The 18,090-nt window shown below is 38.3% G+C and overlaps 2 protein-coding genes across 9 annotated transcripts in view; one reads left to right on the top strand and one right to left on the bottom strand.

The window, feature by feature from the left end:
- Window positions 1-18,090, top strand: part of LOC145446927 (MAM and LDL-receptor class A domain-containing protein 2-like) — a 229,516-nt gene that overhangs the window by 64,342 nt on the left and 147,084 nt on the right. For both annotated transcript variants that reach the window (XM_080325301.1, XM_080325300.1), the window contains exons 71-89: window positions 883-1,066; window positions 3,847-4,093; window positions 4,381-4,547; window positions 5,949-6,192; window positions 7,279-7,423; window positions 7,651-7,761; window positions 8,424-8,575; window positions 8,642-8,783; window positions 9,738-9,970; window positions 10,860-11,108; window positions 12,034-12,256; window positions 12,991-13,135; window positions 13,198-13,436; window positions 14,451-14,585; window positions 15,748-15,992; window positions 16,363-16,465; window positions 16,640-16,735; window positions 17,568-17,738; window positions 17,818-17,912. In XM_080325301.1, coding sequence (XP_080181427.1) covers window positions 883-1,066; window positions 3,847-4,093; window positions 4,381-4,547; window positions 5,949-6,192; window positions 7,279-7,423; window positions 7,651-7,761; window positions 8,424-8,575; window positions 8,642-8,783; window positions 9,738-9,970; window positions 10,860-11,108; window positions 12,034-12,256; window positions 12,991-13,135; window positions 13,198-13,436; window positions 14,451-14,585; window positions 15,748-15,992; window positions 16,363-16,465; window positions 16,640-16,735; window positions 17,568-17,738; window positions 17,818-17,912 — 3,326 coding nt within the window. The remainder of the gene's footprint in view (window positions 1-882; window positions 1,067-3,846; window positions 4,094-4,380; window positions 4,548-5,948; window positions 6,193-7,278; window positions 7,424-7,650; window positions 7,762-8,423; window positions 8,576-8,641; window positions 8,784-9,737; window positions 9,971-10,859; window positions 11,109-12,033; window positions 12,257-12,990; window positions 13,136-13,197; window positions 13,437-14,450; window positions 14,586-15,747; window positions 15,993-16,362; window positions 16,466-16,639; window positions 16,736-17,567; window positions 17,739-17,817; window positions 17,913-18,090) is intronic.
- Window positions 1-18,090, bottom strand: part of LOC145446931 (armadillo repeat-containing protein 8-like) — a 393,366-nt gene that overhangs the window by 288,671 nt on the left and 86,605 nt on the right. The gene's annotated exons all lie outside the window — the stretch shown is intronic.

The raw sequence follows: 18,090 nt of genomic DNA, 5'->3' as shown, positions 1-18,090 counted from the left end.
ATCTTAAAAACATGATGAAATGAAAGGACGTACCGTAGTTTATTTTTGTCCTTGATGTTTTTTGCGGCATATACACCGACTCATGATACACATACATACGATCTGTGCATATGCATACCATGAGTGCATGATGTGCATATGCCGCTTGACAAGGAAGTGCAGATATAGCCTTTACGACTTTCTAAGTCATGCACCACCCGTCCATGCTAACCCAGTAATGCATGAGCGCCAAGCATGGAAGTCATGGATACCAGTGTTACTAATCAGGTCTTTGGTCTGACCCGGCTGGGGATCGAACCCACGACCTACCGATCAAAAAGACGGACGCTTCACCATTACGCTATCTTGTCGGATCATTTGAATCATTATGCAAATCTGCAAGCCGTCCGCAAACCCCAAATTTCCCCCTAGTCACAAAACAAAAATCTCCCTCATCACTAGGGTTACCGTACGTCCTCATTTGGTAGGATATGTCCTCGTTTTTGAAGAAATGTCCATCCTCCTTCCGAATGTCCTCCTTTTTAGTCTAAAATGCTCAAAAAGACCACAATGGATGTTAAATTTTGGCGTAAAAGATAGACAGCGGGTTACGCGGTAGTCATATCGGAAAAAAATACGGTTTCCTATTCAGCTTCAGTAACTTTTGGAGTCTGAGAAAAGTGTGCTCCTTTTTCAATCTCAAAATATGGTAACCCTACACATAACACATCTATTACATTACTATATAGAATACTGTTGCACGAAATGACAGTGTTAAAAGCAAAAAAGCATTGAAGCATGATTTTGATTAATGTAATTCAGTGTGACTTGGACTATTGGCCCTGGCGCTAAACTGATAAAGGCACTTTCCGGTAATAGTTAGTTATTCGTGTCTTGTTTCAGATCAATTCGATTGGACTCTTAGGAAAGGGCCCACGTCGACGGACAACTCTGGGCCATCTGGAGATCACACAACGGGCGACGATTATTATATCTATATCGAAGCTTCTAGCCCCAGACTACCAGGCGAAGCGGCCGTCATCTATTCCGGATGGCTTCCCCCAATGTCTGAAGGAGCGTGTCTTACGTACGTCAATAATTCACAAATTTATTTACTGACTACTTGATGAATTTGACTTTAACCGTAAAAATAATTCCCACGTTACCACCATATTTGTGAATTATTATTGATGTATTTCCTATAGCTTAACACTAGAACGATCAAGTGGCTTTTTTGACGCATTTTCATTTTTGAAGAGCTGGCATTCAGTCATATCTTAAGCTGTTCGTCTGAAACTTCTTGACTTTTATTTATTTTATGTAGGCCACCTTACCTATGATTTTCATCGCCCATCTAGTACAAGTAAAAAAGTTATACACAGAACTACCTAGAAATACCGAGTGGCCTTTTTGACGTATTACGGTTTTTCTACCGCAAGGCATCGCAGTTTCATATTATTGAAAGTGGTTATGTATCTACTAAACGCAGAAAAGTCGTTTATAACAACAGAACTTTGTTAATATCAACTTGGTCTATCTGTGTTGGCAACAACATCCCTTGTAATAGAAGGCTTTGGATCTTCCTCATTCCGAGTTACCAAAGCTCTGTAATATTATATTTCTGAAGCTCAGCGTGTTACAGGACATGACATTTGAAATGTACCATTAGACCAAGCCGACATCTGTATTGTCCATACTAATATACTAGGGTTGTGCAAGGGCAAAGGGCCTTTGCTCTGGTCCACGAGATGGATCTTCGGGGGGAGAGGGAGCTGGATTTTGTAAATTGAATGCATATGAGGACTTAGGGCATGAGTGCATTATGTTTAGTAAGACCCTCTCGAGGAACAAGTTTATGGAAGTCATGAGCTTTCTATTGACATAAGGAGTAAAAAAGGTGTAGACTCGATAAAGATAATATTGTTTTCGTTGATTACATGGTCGCAATGCCAGCAAATAATTGGGGTAAATGTCAGATGGTGGACGATGCTGCTACTAAGTATTTGTACCAGGGCGTCTCATATTTAGGCGAAGATAGGACAGGACAACTCATCTATAATCTATACATTTACCAAGCATAGTAATGTGAAGAGTCCGATGTAATCCATCTTGAAACAATGTTACGTGAATGTGGCTGTATATGCTTCGAGAAGCAAACGAAGTCCCAGTTGACACTATTGTCAAAAGTTGCATGAAGCTACCAAGGACCAGAAGGAACACAGGCAGCTTCATTTAGCCACACTTTTCAAAGCTATCATCTTGTTGATAAGCGTAACGGCGAGATGCCAGTGTAGAGATCGAAGTTGTACACATATTTATTGAGTTCACTCCAACCGGAAGTAACTGTTTCCTTCAGAAACAACACAAACAAGAAACCAGTGACGGTTAAATGTTATAACGAAACAAAACTAGGGAAATATAATTGGCCAGGTTGCAAGGCAGTATTCTATGAGGGTACCCACAAGTCGACGATGGTCCTTGCATGTTTTCTTAGATTGTGATTTATCTTCTACTTGCAAAATGCCGATACTATAGAAATATGCAAATCGAGGATTAGTTGCGAGCTTGCATTATGCAATTCTTATCTGATAAGCTTTGTGATATGCCAGCAATAACCAAGAATGGTGATGTGGCTAAAGTGGATCTGGAACCTACTCCAAATTTTTAAAGAGCGTGCTCAATTACCAAATGCGCACCAGAACAACAGTTATATGTTACACCCAAAAACGGCGATTTGTTATATAATTATTGCACTAAGGTATGTCTAAAATATGGCAAGTAGCTGTGAGCGCAATAAACCATGGTTTCTGATGCCATTTGTTGAGATTTGTGCTGATTTAAGCTCCGTTGATTGCATTTAATCGAAGAAAATTTAACATGCGTCAAAAAAGTCACAATGTAGTTCTAGGTAGTTCGAAGTTCTGGTAGTTCTAGTGTTAAGGGGTTCCTGGTGTCCGGATGGTACCTTTCTAGGTTATTTCATGTTCAAGCATGGAAATGGATGTAAAGTTGTTCAAAAAAATGCTGTAAAGTTTTGAAAATGCCCCTTAAGCTAGATGCTATATCTTTTGAATATCGGCCGAATGTATCGGGGTAATCGTTGATGGTGGTATTTATTGGTTTTACAATTATTATCTCAAAAATTGCTCGAGCTCCAGTTAAAAGCTTGCAATTCTATGAAGTGTCGAAATATCTGAACAGCATTCAGTATCAGTTTCAGCTTAATAATATTTTCATCATTTCAAAACAATAACTTCATATTATGTATATTATGTTAAATGAAGTTATTGTTTCGTGTTATTCTGAAGTTCTGTACCCCATATAACTTGTTCATTTCAAAACACCACAAAAGTGTGATACATTGAAATATGCAGCAATGGGATCCTACCAAAAATAATACAAATTATGTGTTCTCTGTAAATGCCGAACAGAGTCACAACTCATTTGATTGACAGCATTGACAAATGACAATAGTGTTTGTTTTAGTGACATGTATTTCGATTTCAATTCATTTCCTTCGAGCAATATTTCACGTTGTTGACAATTTCGACCATGATTATCTGGGGGACGACAAATTCTAGTTTGGTTAGGTTCAACTTTATTTGGGGGGCCAATTATGATGAGTGACAAATGCCAATAATGTGTTCTGGTTCAGATTAAGTGAGGAGTTTATATGAGATTAAGCTTGGGTTACAATTGATTCCAATAGAAAATACCAATGCATGACTCGAAACAATTTATATCGTTCACCACAATGAGTTGTCAGCCAAACGATTCAAACAGCACTTTTAAATGCGTCACTCAAGGAGCTGTTCCTCAGTTGATAATTTCTGTTTTCCTCACATTTTGCATATCTGCCATTTTCAGATTCTGGTACCATATGTTTGGCGAATCCATCGACAACCTCAACGTATACCTGGAATACAACACCGGGGACATGATTCATCTCTGGAACCGACACGGACCACAAGCTAATATATGGATAAAGGGGACAAGGTCCTTGGAAACGTTCAGCCCTAGTAGGCTGATATTCGAAGGAATAGTGGGAGAAAAAGTGACAGGCGATATAGCCTTGGACGACATCAGCTTGGTCGCGGGCTTGTGTGATCCTGATGTGAGTGTGATTTCTTTTTTCAGATTTTAATTTGGATTAGCAATTCTTGCTTTGCTTTTTCGTTTTGTTTTTCTACTCAACATGCATTATAGTTAGTTAATCTAAAGGTTTAACGGTAATGAGTTCTTAGTAGGATGATTCTGGCCTGTGTGGCTTAGCTTTGAAGGTTTTGGTATATCAAGTCTACCATCTATACCTTAGTTAACTGTGTATCACATTTCACCCAGTTGCATTAGTAAAATTTATGCTATTGGCAAATAAAGATTCTTTCTCTCTCTTGCCTTCAGGGTACGTGCAACTTCAACTCAGGATTCTGCCACTGGACGCAAGATAAGACAGATGATATGGATTGGTATCGAGGCAGAAACGGCACAGCTTCTTCAAACACAGGCCCGGCACATGATCACACCAGCGGTACTGAAACTGGATTTTACGCCTACATCGAAACCTCAGTGTAAGTCGTCGGCTACGTTATAGTATTGATAATTTGAAGAGTCAAATTAGTTGGTTTTTGATGATAGAGACTTTTGCTTTCACCCAATCGAAATACATCACAAACATAAAGAAACAGTAATCACTAGGGAAAGTTTTTGTTGCACTAAAATCGCGAGACAGTTGCACTTAATTTTGACAAAAGTTGCAGTGAAAAGTTGCATTTATAATTTTTGTTTAATTAGCAGGGTATGAGATACCCGAAAGGTTCCGTTGTTCAACCTTGTTCCTGCAGAGCTGTCAAGTTTGTTACTTTGCCATTTCACCGACATTCCAGCGAGACCGCCCAAAAATTACATTTTTTCCCGGTACACAGCAAGAAAATTACACAATGGGGAATAATATCCCCCCAAAAGTCAAACAGCATGGCGATAACCCCCTCCTACTAAAAAAAGTCAAGTAACACACCCCAAACCCCTTAGGTACTTGACCCAAGGCGTTGCAGAAAAACTCACACTAGGCGACTTTACCAAAATCAATAGCCTTAGAAAGGTGACCCAGTGAAAATATTATTTTCAGTAGTCTCGCCTGGGCGATCGTGAAATGGGAAAATATCTCAAATTTAAACGACAGAATTAATAGCACGATCTATTAGCATATTGTTAGGGCACGGTCGTGCTTAGCAGGAGTAGTTGAGGCAGGAGCAGGAGTAACTTCTTGCTTGCAAGCCATTGTGTCACGGATAGTTAGATGCAGCTAACCCATCACATAGCTCTTTGTTATGCAAATCAAAGAGAATACAACCGTACTAGAAATAGTTTATCTTTATAGCATGTTTTTAAATCACTCCTTTACGTTTTTACGCAATATTTGATAAAAGTTGCAGTAAAAATTGGGTATAAAAAATAGAGAAAAGTTGCAAAGAGTTGCTCCATAAAATCCCTCCAAACATCATAGTAGACCTACATAGATTCCAAGTATCTAGGAAGCTGTAAAAAAGTTGCAAAGTAGCAAAAACTTTCCCTAGTAATCACATAGAAAGAAAAAAACAATACAGTTTTGGGCTATGGGATATGAATGATCGATACGACCTTCAAGGTCAACTAGTCTGATCATACCCTCATCAAACAAGTACGTTGTCTCTACATAATATTGATTCTAGATAACATATAGCAGTAAAGTAAACATACTTCTAGATAACAAATAGCAGTAAAGTAAACATACTTCTATTAAAGTGTAGTGTTTACTGTGCTTCCTACAAGCACTTGAATGCTTACTTTTATAGTAAACTCTTATCTCAAACTAAAGTGATGACACAATTTCAATTGAGGTATTAATCACACACTGGTAATTGCGGATGATAGATCTCACGTGGTTTAAATGCGCCTCTGATGCTCAAGTACTTCTTGACCATATTTTACAGACCTGCTGTTCAAGGCCAAAAAGCTCGGCTATTCAGCGAAGTCTACCCTGCAGGGTCTCGACATTGCTTTGGATTTTGGTATCATATGTACGGCAGTACCATTGGATCGTTGTCTGTTTACATCAAGCCTGTGTCACAAGACCTGTCCATCGCTTTTCTGGCTTGGAAAAAGGCAAACAACCAGGGTAATCTGTGGCGATACGGACAGATTTCGGCTCGATTTAGTCTTCAAGAAGATTTCCAGGTGAAATGCCGCCGCTGATTAAATTCGGATAATATTCAACGATTTAATCCACAACCATTGTGTGAAAGTAGGAGAAATTTTCAGATTTCATTTTGTATCATGTCTGCATTCAAATCTATTTTCCTAATTTTATTGAAGCCATTTGAAACTTGTCAATTATAATCCAATTATGATTTATTTTCATTCTCAATTTCAAATCCATATCTGAAGAACTTTTTGGAGGTACAGAACTTCAACATACAATTCGGTAGTATACTCATATTGAAATGAACCCAAATATTTTCGGCTGACGAATATTGACGAATATTGACCGACGCATATTTAATAGACTATTCATTTGCAAATCCATATCTAGCCTATAAAATATCAATAATTGAAATCCCGGCCATAGTCTTTAAATCTACTTTTTTAGGCTGATGCTCATATTTGAAAAGTAGGTAGAATACTTTGTGTTGAACTTTCAAGAATGCCTTTAGTTTATTTTTGCTAACATATGAACGCCTGGTCAATGTTAAGATAATAAATGATTGCTCTGCAGTCAAATTCAAGATACTCGCATTATCTATATTACGATATGTAGATATTTTTATGATATATGACCTTTTTTTATCCCTAATACTTTTATCTGAATTCCCAAACAATTTAGGGTTACCATATTTTGAGATCGGGAAAAGTGGACACTTTTTACAAATCGAAAAGAAATTTTTGACTGGAAATAAAGTTGTTGACTACAAAAATGATTAAAAAGGCAATTTTGGTAAATCGACTTCCGCAGTTATACTGTTATGTTGACTAAAAAGCTCATTTTTGCAAATCGACTACTGGACATTTGGGCGTCCTTGAAGGACATTTTCGATTTCTTGAAAAATCAAATGCAAATCCTCCTAAAGTAGAGCATATGGTAACCCTACCTAACATACATTCTGCAATGACACATTTTTTCAAAAAATGTAGTCACTAAGTCTATTTAGTAGGCAGACTGTTCTGTACAGGCATAATCATGATGACCGAACCTGTGAGGAAGCAAATCGATCATAATTTCTTGATTGATATTGACATGATATTACGTGACGCTTCGATGCACAGATTGTGATAGAAGGAGAGGTTGGATCTTCGTGGACTGGAGATATTACCATCGATGACTTGAGAACTGACGTCGGCGAATGTCCTCCGAAAGGATATTGCTCGTTTGAAGAAGGCTTCTGCACATGGACTAACATTGAGAACCCAGGTTTGAATGGATCAGCTCATCATGAAACTTCTATTCATTGATATAGTTGGTCAATAGGGCTGTTCATAAATAACTTTTTTTTCCAATTCTATTTGATAAAATTGTTTGGTTTCCTAAATAAACGCTGCACACCAATTTTGGCTCAACTACAACCTATAGAAGCATTGCTACATGAGTACTAACCACCCACCACTCCGATCACATCCTTACAAATCCTTGGATTGCAGACTACGATAACTTCGACTGGCTACGGAACACGGGAAAAACTGGTAGCGTCGGTACTGGGCCGTTGCTGGATCACACCACTCAATCGAACACAGGATATTATCTGTATATAGGTCAGTGAATTTTTTTGGTGTTCCCATACTCACTTCCATATAATACTTTATAGTGGATCAGTGTCGATAAGATTTTAGTTTAATGAAGTTAATTTTTTGGGATTAGGTACTATTGCTATTATATTGTTGTTATTTCAGAACTGTTTATTGCTTGTGTCAAATTGTTATTGCTTATAAACTCCATGAATTTAACTACTGGTATTAGGTAGCTGCCGTGAAGATTGTACCAACTCACTTGGCTTGTTACAACATATGTCCTTGAGCTTTATGAACGTTTAACCGCATTTCACACAATTATTTTTGCATTTTCTCACTCACTATACTTGTGTGTCTTAAACTCTATTGTGCATCACTAGTATGGTAAACTTCTGCAAGTTAACATTCACCTCAAGTTGTTTAGGTATTGACGTTGCTACAACTTTTTGAGATAGCACCCTTTACATTAACTAATCCCACTTTAGTTCGAAGAGTTTTACATTGAATGTATGTGTCATTGAACCAAGTTCGCATTCAATGGGTGGGTACAGTAATGAGTTTCTGCAGTTGTTTCATTTGGAATACTTGAAGAATTCTAAGGCCTTTGTAGGCTTGGTCCTACACCTACTGCCAATATAAAAGATCTATTTAGCGCCTTCTGTACTGAATTTTGTACCCTTCTATAGAAACAAGCCCAACGCATTCGGTTGGTGGCGACAAAGCCTGGCTGATGAGCGAGGTATTCAGACCGACACAGGAAATGTGTTTAACTTTCTTCTACCACATGTTCGGTGAGCGCGTTGCAGACCTCAGCGTGTACATTGCAGTCGATCAGCAGGTGCGATAACGATATATGCTTGAAGAATTCGCTGTGTGCCTCACATCGCAACTTGATTATTCTTAGAGCACGTTGGAACTGAAAGGTCCCATATGGAAAATGAGTGGCGATAAAGGCGACTATTGGCTTCCGGCAGCGGTGAATGTGTCTTCCGACCAATCGTTCATGTTGGTGTTTGAGGGTATTACTGGAGAAGGCGGTTACACAGGTATGTTTATTGTAAATATGGTACAGTATTTCACTCACACTATGCATGAAATCTATGAAAAACCTAGATTTTCTTCTTGAATGAGCTAGTGCAGTGGTTATAAACCTTATTGACGTCATAGCACCATATTGAAGAGATAAATCGTTTTCCCTAGAACCTGATGTGTTTTTCTATGATTAAGGTATTTGTAGTAATGATTTTAAATAATGCAGAATCAGTTGATTGTCTAATGATGCGTTAAATGCTATTTTAGCTCAACAAAACCTACTTGCAGATCTGCAATACCTCTATAGCTCACCACACTGCTACTCAATCCATATACCACACTTGCTGGGAACCACTGGTTCATTACCAAGGCAATTTTTTTTACATGTCAAAAAAAGGCCAGAATTTTGTCAAAATTTTGTTAAAAATGTTCACAAAATCAAAATTCTTTTGCAACCTGCATTTCGTTTGTATCGTAAATGTTTGCACTGTCGGTGATCTTATCATTTGACATTTTACAGCTTGTAGCCTACTTTATAGGTCTATCGTTGTAGACGGCCAATTGTCTGCTCATTGTGAAATATACACTGCACTGACTTCATGCTTTGGTCTTAAAAAGCCATGTTGACCCAATTCTGTCTTTTGAAATTATAACAATATCAAAATATGACACAAGCTCATCAGTGTGGTTTTATGTGTAATCTACATCGTAAAGTACTCGGACAACTGTCAGCTCGATTTGGGCTGGAAACGTCCGGATTTCGATTAGATGCACTTCAGCTACAAGCACCGTCAAACTATCACTAAACCACACCCGTAGTTTCAGGTAATTAAGTTGTTTTGAGATATTTGAGATATAATATTTGTCTGCCATACTGGAGTTAGCTGCAATCTCATATTATCTGAAACGAACCCCTCTCAAACACAATCATGCTGAAAGTGAATTTTAATCTATTCATTTTGCAAAAGGTGACATAGCTTTGGACGATATCGAAGTCCTTCAAAGTCTATGTGTAGCACCCGAAGTACCTACAATTCCTCCCATCAACGGACCGACGCCTGAGCCCACACCTTGGGACTGTGATTTCGAAAGTTCGGACCTGTGCGGATGGTCCAACGATATCTACAACACCATGAATTGGACCAGAGCGAAAGGCCAATCAGGGAGTGTACACATTGACCACACTACGCTCAGCACAGAGGTGAGATAATTATTGGCATTCTGTGTAATACCATGGTAATCAGATATGCGCATATTGGAATTTAGCCCAACTGGCACCTTGACTGATAAACCCAATGCATTTAGCGGACATTCAAAAGATATGACAGCTAGCTCAAGGTGCACTTGTCTAACTCCAGAGAATCTAATTGAACAGCTTTGCAGCCACTGCTATGCTTTGGCGTGAAATAAACTAGAACAGCTGCAACTGGGCACAGGTGTAAGCAATAAGACATGTATCAAATATACCAAGTCCAACAGTCACTGATTATGGTTGAATGACGATAAAAGTTCATATATGTAACTTTTTACAACCCCAAATAAAATCTCGCCAGTTCTACATCACATTAAAGATTATCTGATCTGAAAAGAAATTCATAGTTTGTTGTACACTCTGACAATGCTGTGGCTTCAACACGAATTCACAGAGATGCCATTTCCGTTATAGTTCAAAGCATTGTAGCCTACAGCATGTTTCAGATATTGTGATACGACGAATCGAGATTTTAAGGATTCCACTAACGGAAAATAAAATCGAAAATAAATTACCTATTAGTAGAATGGGGATTAACACTTGATTCCGATTCAAGTATTCGTATACCAAACAAGAATTTAAAATTTTTCACATTTATACATGAATTGAAGTAAAAACCTACATGGAAATGGCCAACCGATAAACATATGTTTGGATGCATGTACAGATATCCACAGTGGTAACGGTCAGTTGGTATCCAATTCATTTATCCATTCCCTTTGTTATTAAAAAGAAACAACTTTGGAACAGTAACTGTATTCCCGCCATTAATTTTCAGGTGACTGTGGCACACTTTACAGTACCATGTCTTTCCATTCACATGTGAATTACTGTGCAGGGCTACTACATGTACACCGATCTGTACGTCGATCAGATCACTGGCTCTGTCGATGACGAAGGGCCGGCTAAGTTCAGAAGTCCGGATGTGACCGCTTACGACAGCGAAGGCCTGTGCGTCTCGTTTTGGTACTACATGTACGGTTCGCAAGTCAGTCAATTGCGGATTTTCGTCGAGCAAAGAGACGCCGTTACAAGCACTGTCTGGACCCGATCCATGTCGAGAGATCAAACTTGGCATCACGGACAGGTACATGAGAGATCATACTTCATTACTAACTTTATAACCCTATATCATTGACAGAGGTTGGAAACCTCAGGCTTGGGCGAGCCATGTAGTACCATATGCTCTTTTGATGATATTATATGGCTCTCTGATAAATTTTTTATTTGAACCCAATTAGCGTCATATTTATTAATATTGCGTACTTGACTACCACACTGGTTAGCGCAATTATCGCCTTGCTACACTACAGTAATTATACAGTGTAGCACGCTGAAGCTTTTTCTTTACTTCCGCTTTTGTTTATATTTATTCTATGTACGGTAGTCATAGTATTCATCGTTGGTACTCAAGTAGAAGTTGAAGTAATGTAAATTTCCATTGGAGTGCAAGTAGAAGTGGGTATTTTCAATTTAGTAAAAAAGCAAGTATTGTAGTCCTAGTTCTGCCTAAAAAAACTGAAACTGTGAAGTAGAAGTATTCTACAATCATAATCAGTTGAGTGAGTAATGGGAGGAAGCAAAACCTTTTTGAGTAGTCTCAAGAAGAGGAAATTCTTCGTTACTGACCACCTCCAATGACACCACATGTAGGATAATTTTAGTAAAAGGAAATGACAGATGCAGCAGTCCAAAAACCCAAATCAGAATACCATGATCTGGTGATCGCTATATCAGTCTTTATTCTGCCCATACGTTCATTGGATATGTAATTTAATATGCTTATGATAGCGAATCATATCAAAGTCTACATGCCACACATGTGTAATACTTTAAACCAGTGGTTCTTTTTTCTTTCTTTCTTTTCACCTTTACCATGCTGGAATGAGTCAAGCATGGAGTCGCTCATCTATCGATTTATTCATTGAACAGTCCTACATTTTTCCCCACAATCGACCCATTTGCTTCCTTTGGGAACTCTGCTTTAAGCCGAAAGATGCACTCTGTTCCAGGTACATATTCGTCGCGCCGGGACTTTCAGAGTAGTGTTCGAAACAAGCAGGAAGATGGGAAACGTAGGCGAAATCGCTTTGGACGACGTGAAGTTTTACACGGGTGCCTGTCCCGCGTCTACCCTTTGCGACTTTGAAGATGGAAATTGCGGGTACGAAAGTGATTCTGGCAATGATTTCAACTGGCAGAGGAACAAAGGCCCAACACCCGCGCTTGATACAGGTATCGTGGTTTTTGTCGTTGTCATCCTCAACCCTCTCTATCTGTGATCATCTTGATGCATGCCTGTGATATATATTTATATTTAAAATAATTCTGTTACATCCAAGCTCCTTCGTGACACAGGTATGACGGTCTATACCGTTCATGAAATAATTTATTTCGGCTATATTATGGTTTGGTCTAATTTGTATTTGGTGGTTGACGAATAAATTTTCTCTCTCTCTAGATTAGTTATTCACCAAAAGAGCAGTTCATCAATACTTCAAAAGATTAGGATAGCGCCAAAGATCTGACATGTCACACGTAGAAGCACAAATATCAAATGAAACTGCACCTCTAAATAGTCTTGCCATGCCTCCTGCCTCCAGTGACAGCTCCTTATGTAGACTTGAAACAAGTTTCTAGCCCCTTACTATCCAGAAAAAGATTAGCTTAAAAGATTGAAAGATAACAATAGCTGTTATTTGGTAGAGCAAACAAAGTGTAGTCTCGAATTTCGAATGATCTCCAAAACTACCAATCTCGACTGTCACGTTTCCATTTCTGTGATACATGCAATCATATAATTGTTGATAACCGATAATAATCGCTGATTAACCCTGGTCATTGTCATCCGAAATATGCGGGTTTATTTCAATAGGAATATATTATTCAGTTGTATATTGAAATTCCGTACCTCCAAGAGTCTCAGCAATCATATTGCTGTTAGTCTTGAAAATTTATCATCATCTCAGGACCTGATGTTGATCATACTACACGAACCGACCTCGGCTATTACATGTATGCGGATTCAACAACGTCGCAATCTTTCGGAGATGTTGCGAGACTCATAAGTCCAACCCGGCCAGCTAGTCCAAACGGCGCCTGCCTATATTTCTGGTACGTTCTTCCATCAAAATTGTGGTATTATAGTATTGAGGTAACAAGTGACAATGTTTCAGGTACAATTTGTACGGACAGAATATGGGCGAATTAAGGATCATAATCCGCGAAAACACCGTCGAGAAATCGAGATTCCATGTCAGCGGAAACCAGAGCATGGAATGGAAGAGAGGTAGTGCCGAGATTGTGACTACCGGACCGTGGCAGATCATATTCCAGGCTACTATGGGCGATGGCACCACTGATATCGCGTTGGATGATGTCATGGTCTCGGAGAATACCGAATGCCTTTATCCAGGTATTAAATATAGGCATGGGTGGTCAAAGTTGCCAAAGTTGGTTCTGAAACAGAAGTAGAAGTGAAACTGAAAGTTTCAACTCGATTACAAGTAAACATGATGATTTCAACAAACTAAATCGAAAAAAAGAAGGTCAGAAAAATACTGTAGTTGTAAACTATATTTAGTCCGGGATCATTTACTTTTAGCAGTTAATCGGAGTATGCTATTTTGGGATTCCTGGGTGGATCTTCATTACTAATGCAAAATGACAGTGGGCGCTTATTTTCGTTTTAGAATGGAACAGAGGATTCTCAATAACACATACCTTAAGTTGATATAGAGTTGGTGCTGTAAATTTGCGTGTGAAATAAATACATTTTTTATGCATATAACTTTGAGCTAAATATGTTTTCAGGAAATTTTCAGGAAATTTTAACGAAATTTGCTTGTGTCATATCTTCTGCTCATATAATTGTGCTGCCAAGGATGCAATTTCAAGATAAACTATTTTCCTAACACCATATTCCGACGTCTATATGATGTAGGAGTTATTATTGAGGCGTCCACATTACACTCGTGAAGTGAGGTCTATCGATTAATTGAATACTTTGCTAGATTGTAAAACGAATAAAGAATCAAATAATAATACTCAGTTGTATAACGAAAGCACTTGCGTTCAACTTGAGCCAACGTCTTTGCTGCTTATCTTTAATTTCTTGGTGCATCAATCAACACAGTGTTGCAAACTATGTTTTACAAATTTTGTTAATAATTCCAAAAAAGTTTCAAAGTCCTAAAAATGAAGCCTATTCTATTATGTCCATTGTCCAGTCTCTTCTAAAATGCTGACAATATGTGTCAACTGCGCAAAGTGTATAGGAGAAGATTATTCATTGAGAAAAATTCCTGACTCAATTTCTGGCTTCATGGCACTATACATGCGTTCTCTTCAAGGGATAGTAGTTTGGGAATACTTCTGAGATTTGCCGGATGAGAATATCCGATCTCAATGTTTATATTTTTCCCCCTAGGCAACACCGATTTCGAGAGCAATATGGGCGGGTGGATCAACTCGTACGGTGATGACCAATTTGATTGGATCTTGAGAAGTGGTGCCACTGATACTGCCGCGACAGGGCCTTCAGGCGACCATGATACTGGAAAAGGTGAGTAATAGTTAATTGTCAATTGACAAGCGCGTGCATCGAAACAAAATATTTGGATATTTACTTATTTAACATTCACTGCAAACAAGGTGGATTTAAATTGCTAATCCCAAGCAAGCATTTTTTTGACTTGAAAATTAAACAGTCATCAGCGTCAGTCAACGCATCAGTAAAGAGTAAACACGAATTACCGATTTAGTTGTTTTCTGAATATTGAGCAAGTACTCCATTTCAGTGAGATCTGCTCCTTCTCAAATATCATTTGAACAGCTTCTTGGAGGTACAGAACTTCAATATACAATTGAATAGACTAAACATATTGAAATGAACCCGAATATTTTCGGCTGACTCTCGTCAGGGATAAGCGTCAGCAACTAGTTGTGAGTTCAAAAGAACATTGTATATCAACAATCGTAACACAAAATATGACGTCATTTGGAGCACAGTATCATATTTCCCCCTCTTGGAAGATACCTTCAATAAATTGATAGTTTGCACCGTGGAATTCGTTACGCTGGGTGTATGGAGCTCGAACCTAACCATCATAACGAGCTGTGAATGCTGCATCTTTTTTCAAGAATGACAGCCATTGAATTTCCTGCTGCTCATTCCCAATAATAATGCTATCATATCAAATGTGTAAGTGTGTTTGAACACGTTCTTCTGTTTTTGTTGTTGTATTTCTAGGTGTTGCAAGTGGACAGTTTAATTGACTGATTTCACCAATTTGTTTTGACTTCTTTTTATTCTCTCCACTGTGTCGCGATTCTTGTGGTATCTTGCGTTAATGAAAGTAGTTATATAAAATTGACCCAGCGAGAGACTTCGACTGTAGTTCAAGGCCAGGGTGTGGCACATGTTCACGTGTTAGATGTAAACCTTGGCTCTGTCTACTGTGTGCACTTTTCTTATAGTGTCATTACAAAAATGCCAAGAGAAATAGTTAGGGCAGGATAAATGCATTGAAGAGAATCGTTCAATGAAATACAGCCCGAACATGATGATCCGACATTGATAAGTCGCACATAGTCATTTTGAAATCCTCATTTCTGTTCATTACCTTGCATTTTGTCTTATGTGGTGTACATCATAATATGTATTTCTTGAACGGATGAAAATATTGGAACCGCAGATTTTGTTTAAATCGGCGTTTTTTTTTCAGGGAGTTACCTTTACATCGAAGCATCGAATCGACAACCGGGCGACACAGCTCGTTTGGAGGGAGAGGATTTGATTCATTGGAGCGAAACCTGGACCGACGACCATTGCGTCAACTTCTGGTATCACATGTACGGCGCCGACGTCGGCACTCTCAGGTTGTTGATGGTGTACGGATATAATATGGGAGATGTTGAGAACAAATGGGTGATCAGCGGAAATCAGGGGAGCGAATGGAAATTTGCGCAAGTACGGTCGATTCCATACTCTTAGACAAAATACTGGCGTCTCTTCTTTTTCAATTCTATATAAACCAAGTTGGCCGAATTCTGACTAATAAGGAATAACTTCAGGTTTAATTTCATTCTCTACCCAAGGGAGATTCCATTGGCATAAACATGCTTTAAAATTTATATAGAGAGTATCTTTAAAATTGCAACTGATTTTCTGTATGCTACATTCGGAGGCAGACCCGTCTAGATTAAAATGTAGCGTAAAATGATAAGATATCACTGTTATAACTCTAATATTGAATGCAAATGAAAATAACGTTATTATGTGGCTTGATGTATTTTTACTCCCGCTCTGATTATATTCATATACTGCAATATTGTGACAGGTCCAGATCATTACGTATGGTACGTTTTTCCTGGTATTTGAAGGAGAAATTGGTGCGGGAGATCAAGGAGACATTGCGTTGGATGATATTGTGATATGGCGAGGTGATATTTATTGGGAATTTCAGTCACGAGACATTGAATGTCACTTGACTTTTTACTGGAATAGCACGACTATTTACACTGCGAATTTCTGTTGTTTCAATCTTATCTGAGAATTCTTTTGGAATTTGTGATAAATTTTATGACAAGAAAATCTATGCCATTCTTTTATTCCAGGCAGTTGCTCGACTGCTCCACCCCCTACTTTGGATGAATGTGGAAATGGTGATGACACTCAGATAATGACCACTCAAATATGCGACTACATCCAAGGTACTCTACTCAATGCTGCTCATAAATTTTGCATAAATGATAACAGGTTATCAAATTATTGTGTCAAATCACACACTTCTGGTTATTTTTGTCATATCACACTCAATTTTCCATTAAAAATACATTAAGAGAGCTGTGAAATGGCATCTGTATTTGATGAATTGAGTAAAGTGATGGTATTAAACTTCAAGGAATACAATACTATGGTATATCATGCTATGACTTTTGTTCGGTTTGGATTTAATTGTTATATTGTTTAATTTATATTGTTTAATTTATATTGTTTTATTGTTATATTGTTTTAATTGTTATATTGATTTGATAAAGACATACGAACACACTGCATACCTGTGCAACCTAGACAGCAGACAAGAATGAGTCATGCAACTGCTACCACTTACAACGTATCCAAATACGAAACAAAGAATTGCCGATGACTCACTTTTGCTTCACCACTGGTCAATGTTGCCAATGATGCTTTCTAACTAAAATTTGCGACTTAAAGCTCAGCCTTCTAAAGGAAGTCGAAACTATTTGAAACAGAAAAATAAAATGAACGGTTTGGAAATTACTCGTGTGAAATATTTTCTTGCTGGTAACTCATTTCGACCTTTAAATCCCAAGATGCGACCCTAGATCATGATGCTATGGCCATACTGCTTGTCGTTCTTGACAATTTTACAACACAATAATGTAAAAATATCAAATACATTGAAGTGTAAGAACGAATAATCAAAACACTTGAGCTTGTACCATATTTAGAGGTGATTCATCCGATGCTAGGAAATGGCGTATTTAATTGATCACTGATGGTACCTATTGCTGTTATCAGACTGTGCGAACAATTACGACGAGGGCTCTTGCGGGGCTTGTACATTTGAAGACGACGCGTGCGGATGGGTCGATTTATCTCTCGGTAGCTTTGTATGGAAGCGAGACCGCGGCGGCACTTCTGGAATTGCAACAGGACCATCAATCGACCACACCCTAGGGTCCTCGGAAGGTAGGTTGTGTTTAATGTTGATTTTGAATATACTTGTATATTGGGATGGTACTGTTACTTATTTTACCATCTTTATTAGGTTATTACATGGCTGTCGAGGGTAGCGATGGAGATAGAGGCTCTCAAGCTATCATGGTGACACAAACATTGAGACCAGCAAGCGATACCTGCCAGGTAATTATACAATTGATATCAGTTTCCTCAGCAAGATGTAACTGTGGCATGTAATGACTTTTTTGCCGTTTAAAAAGAGCTAGTGCCTATCGATGAGACATATTACTTTGAAATTAGTGGTGACTGAATTGAAATAAAGAAAAAAATGAATTTGCACTGCTGCTATCTATCAGATGCA

The sequence above is a fragment of the Botryllus schlosseri genome, chromosome 9, assembly GCF_051294905.1.
Source record: "Botryllus schlosseri isolate E-star chromosome 9, Bs_hap1, whole genome shotgun sequence".
Classification (NCBI taxonomy): Eukaryota; Metazoa; Chordata; class Ascidiacea; order Stolidobranchia; family Styelidae; genus Botryllus; species Botryllus schlosseri.
Note: the sequence above shows the minus strand (reverse complement) of the source record. Positions and strands in the feature narration are given on the sequence as shown.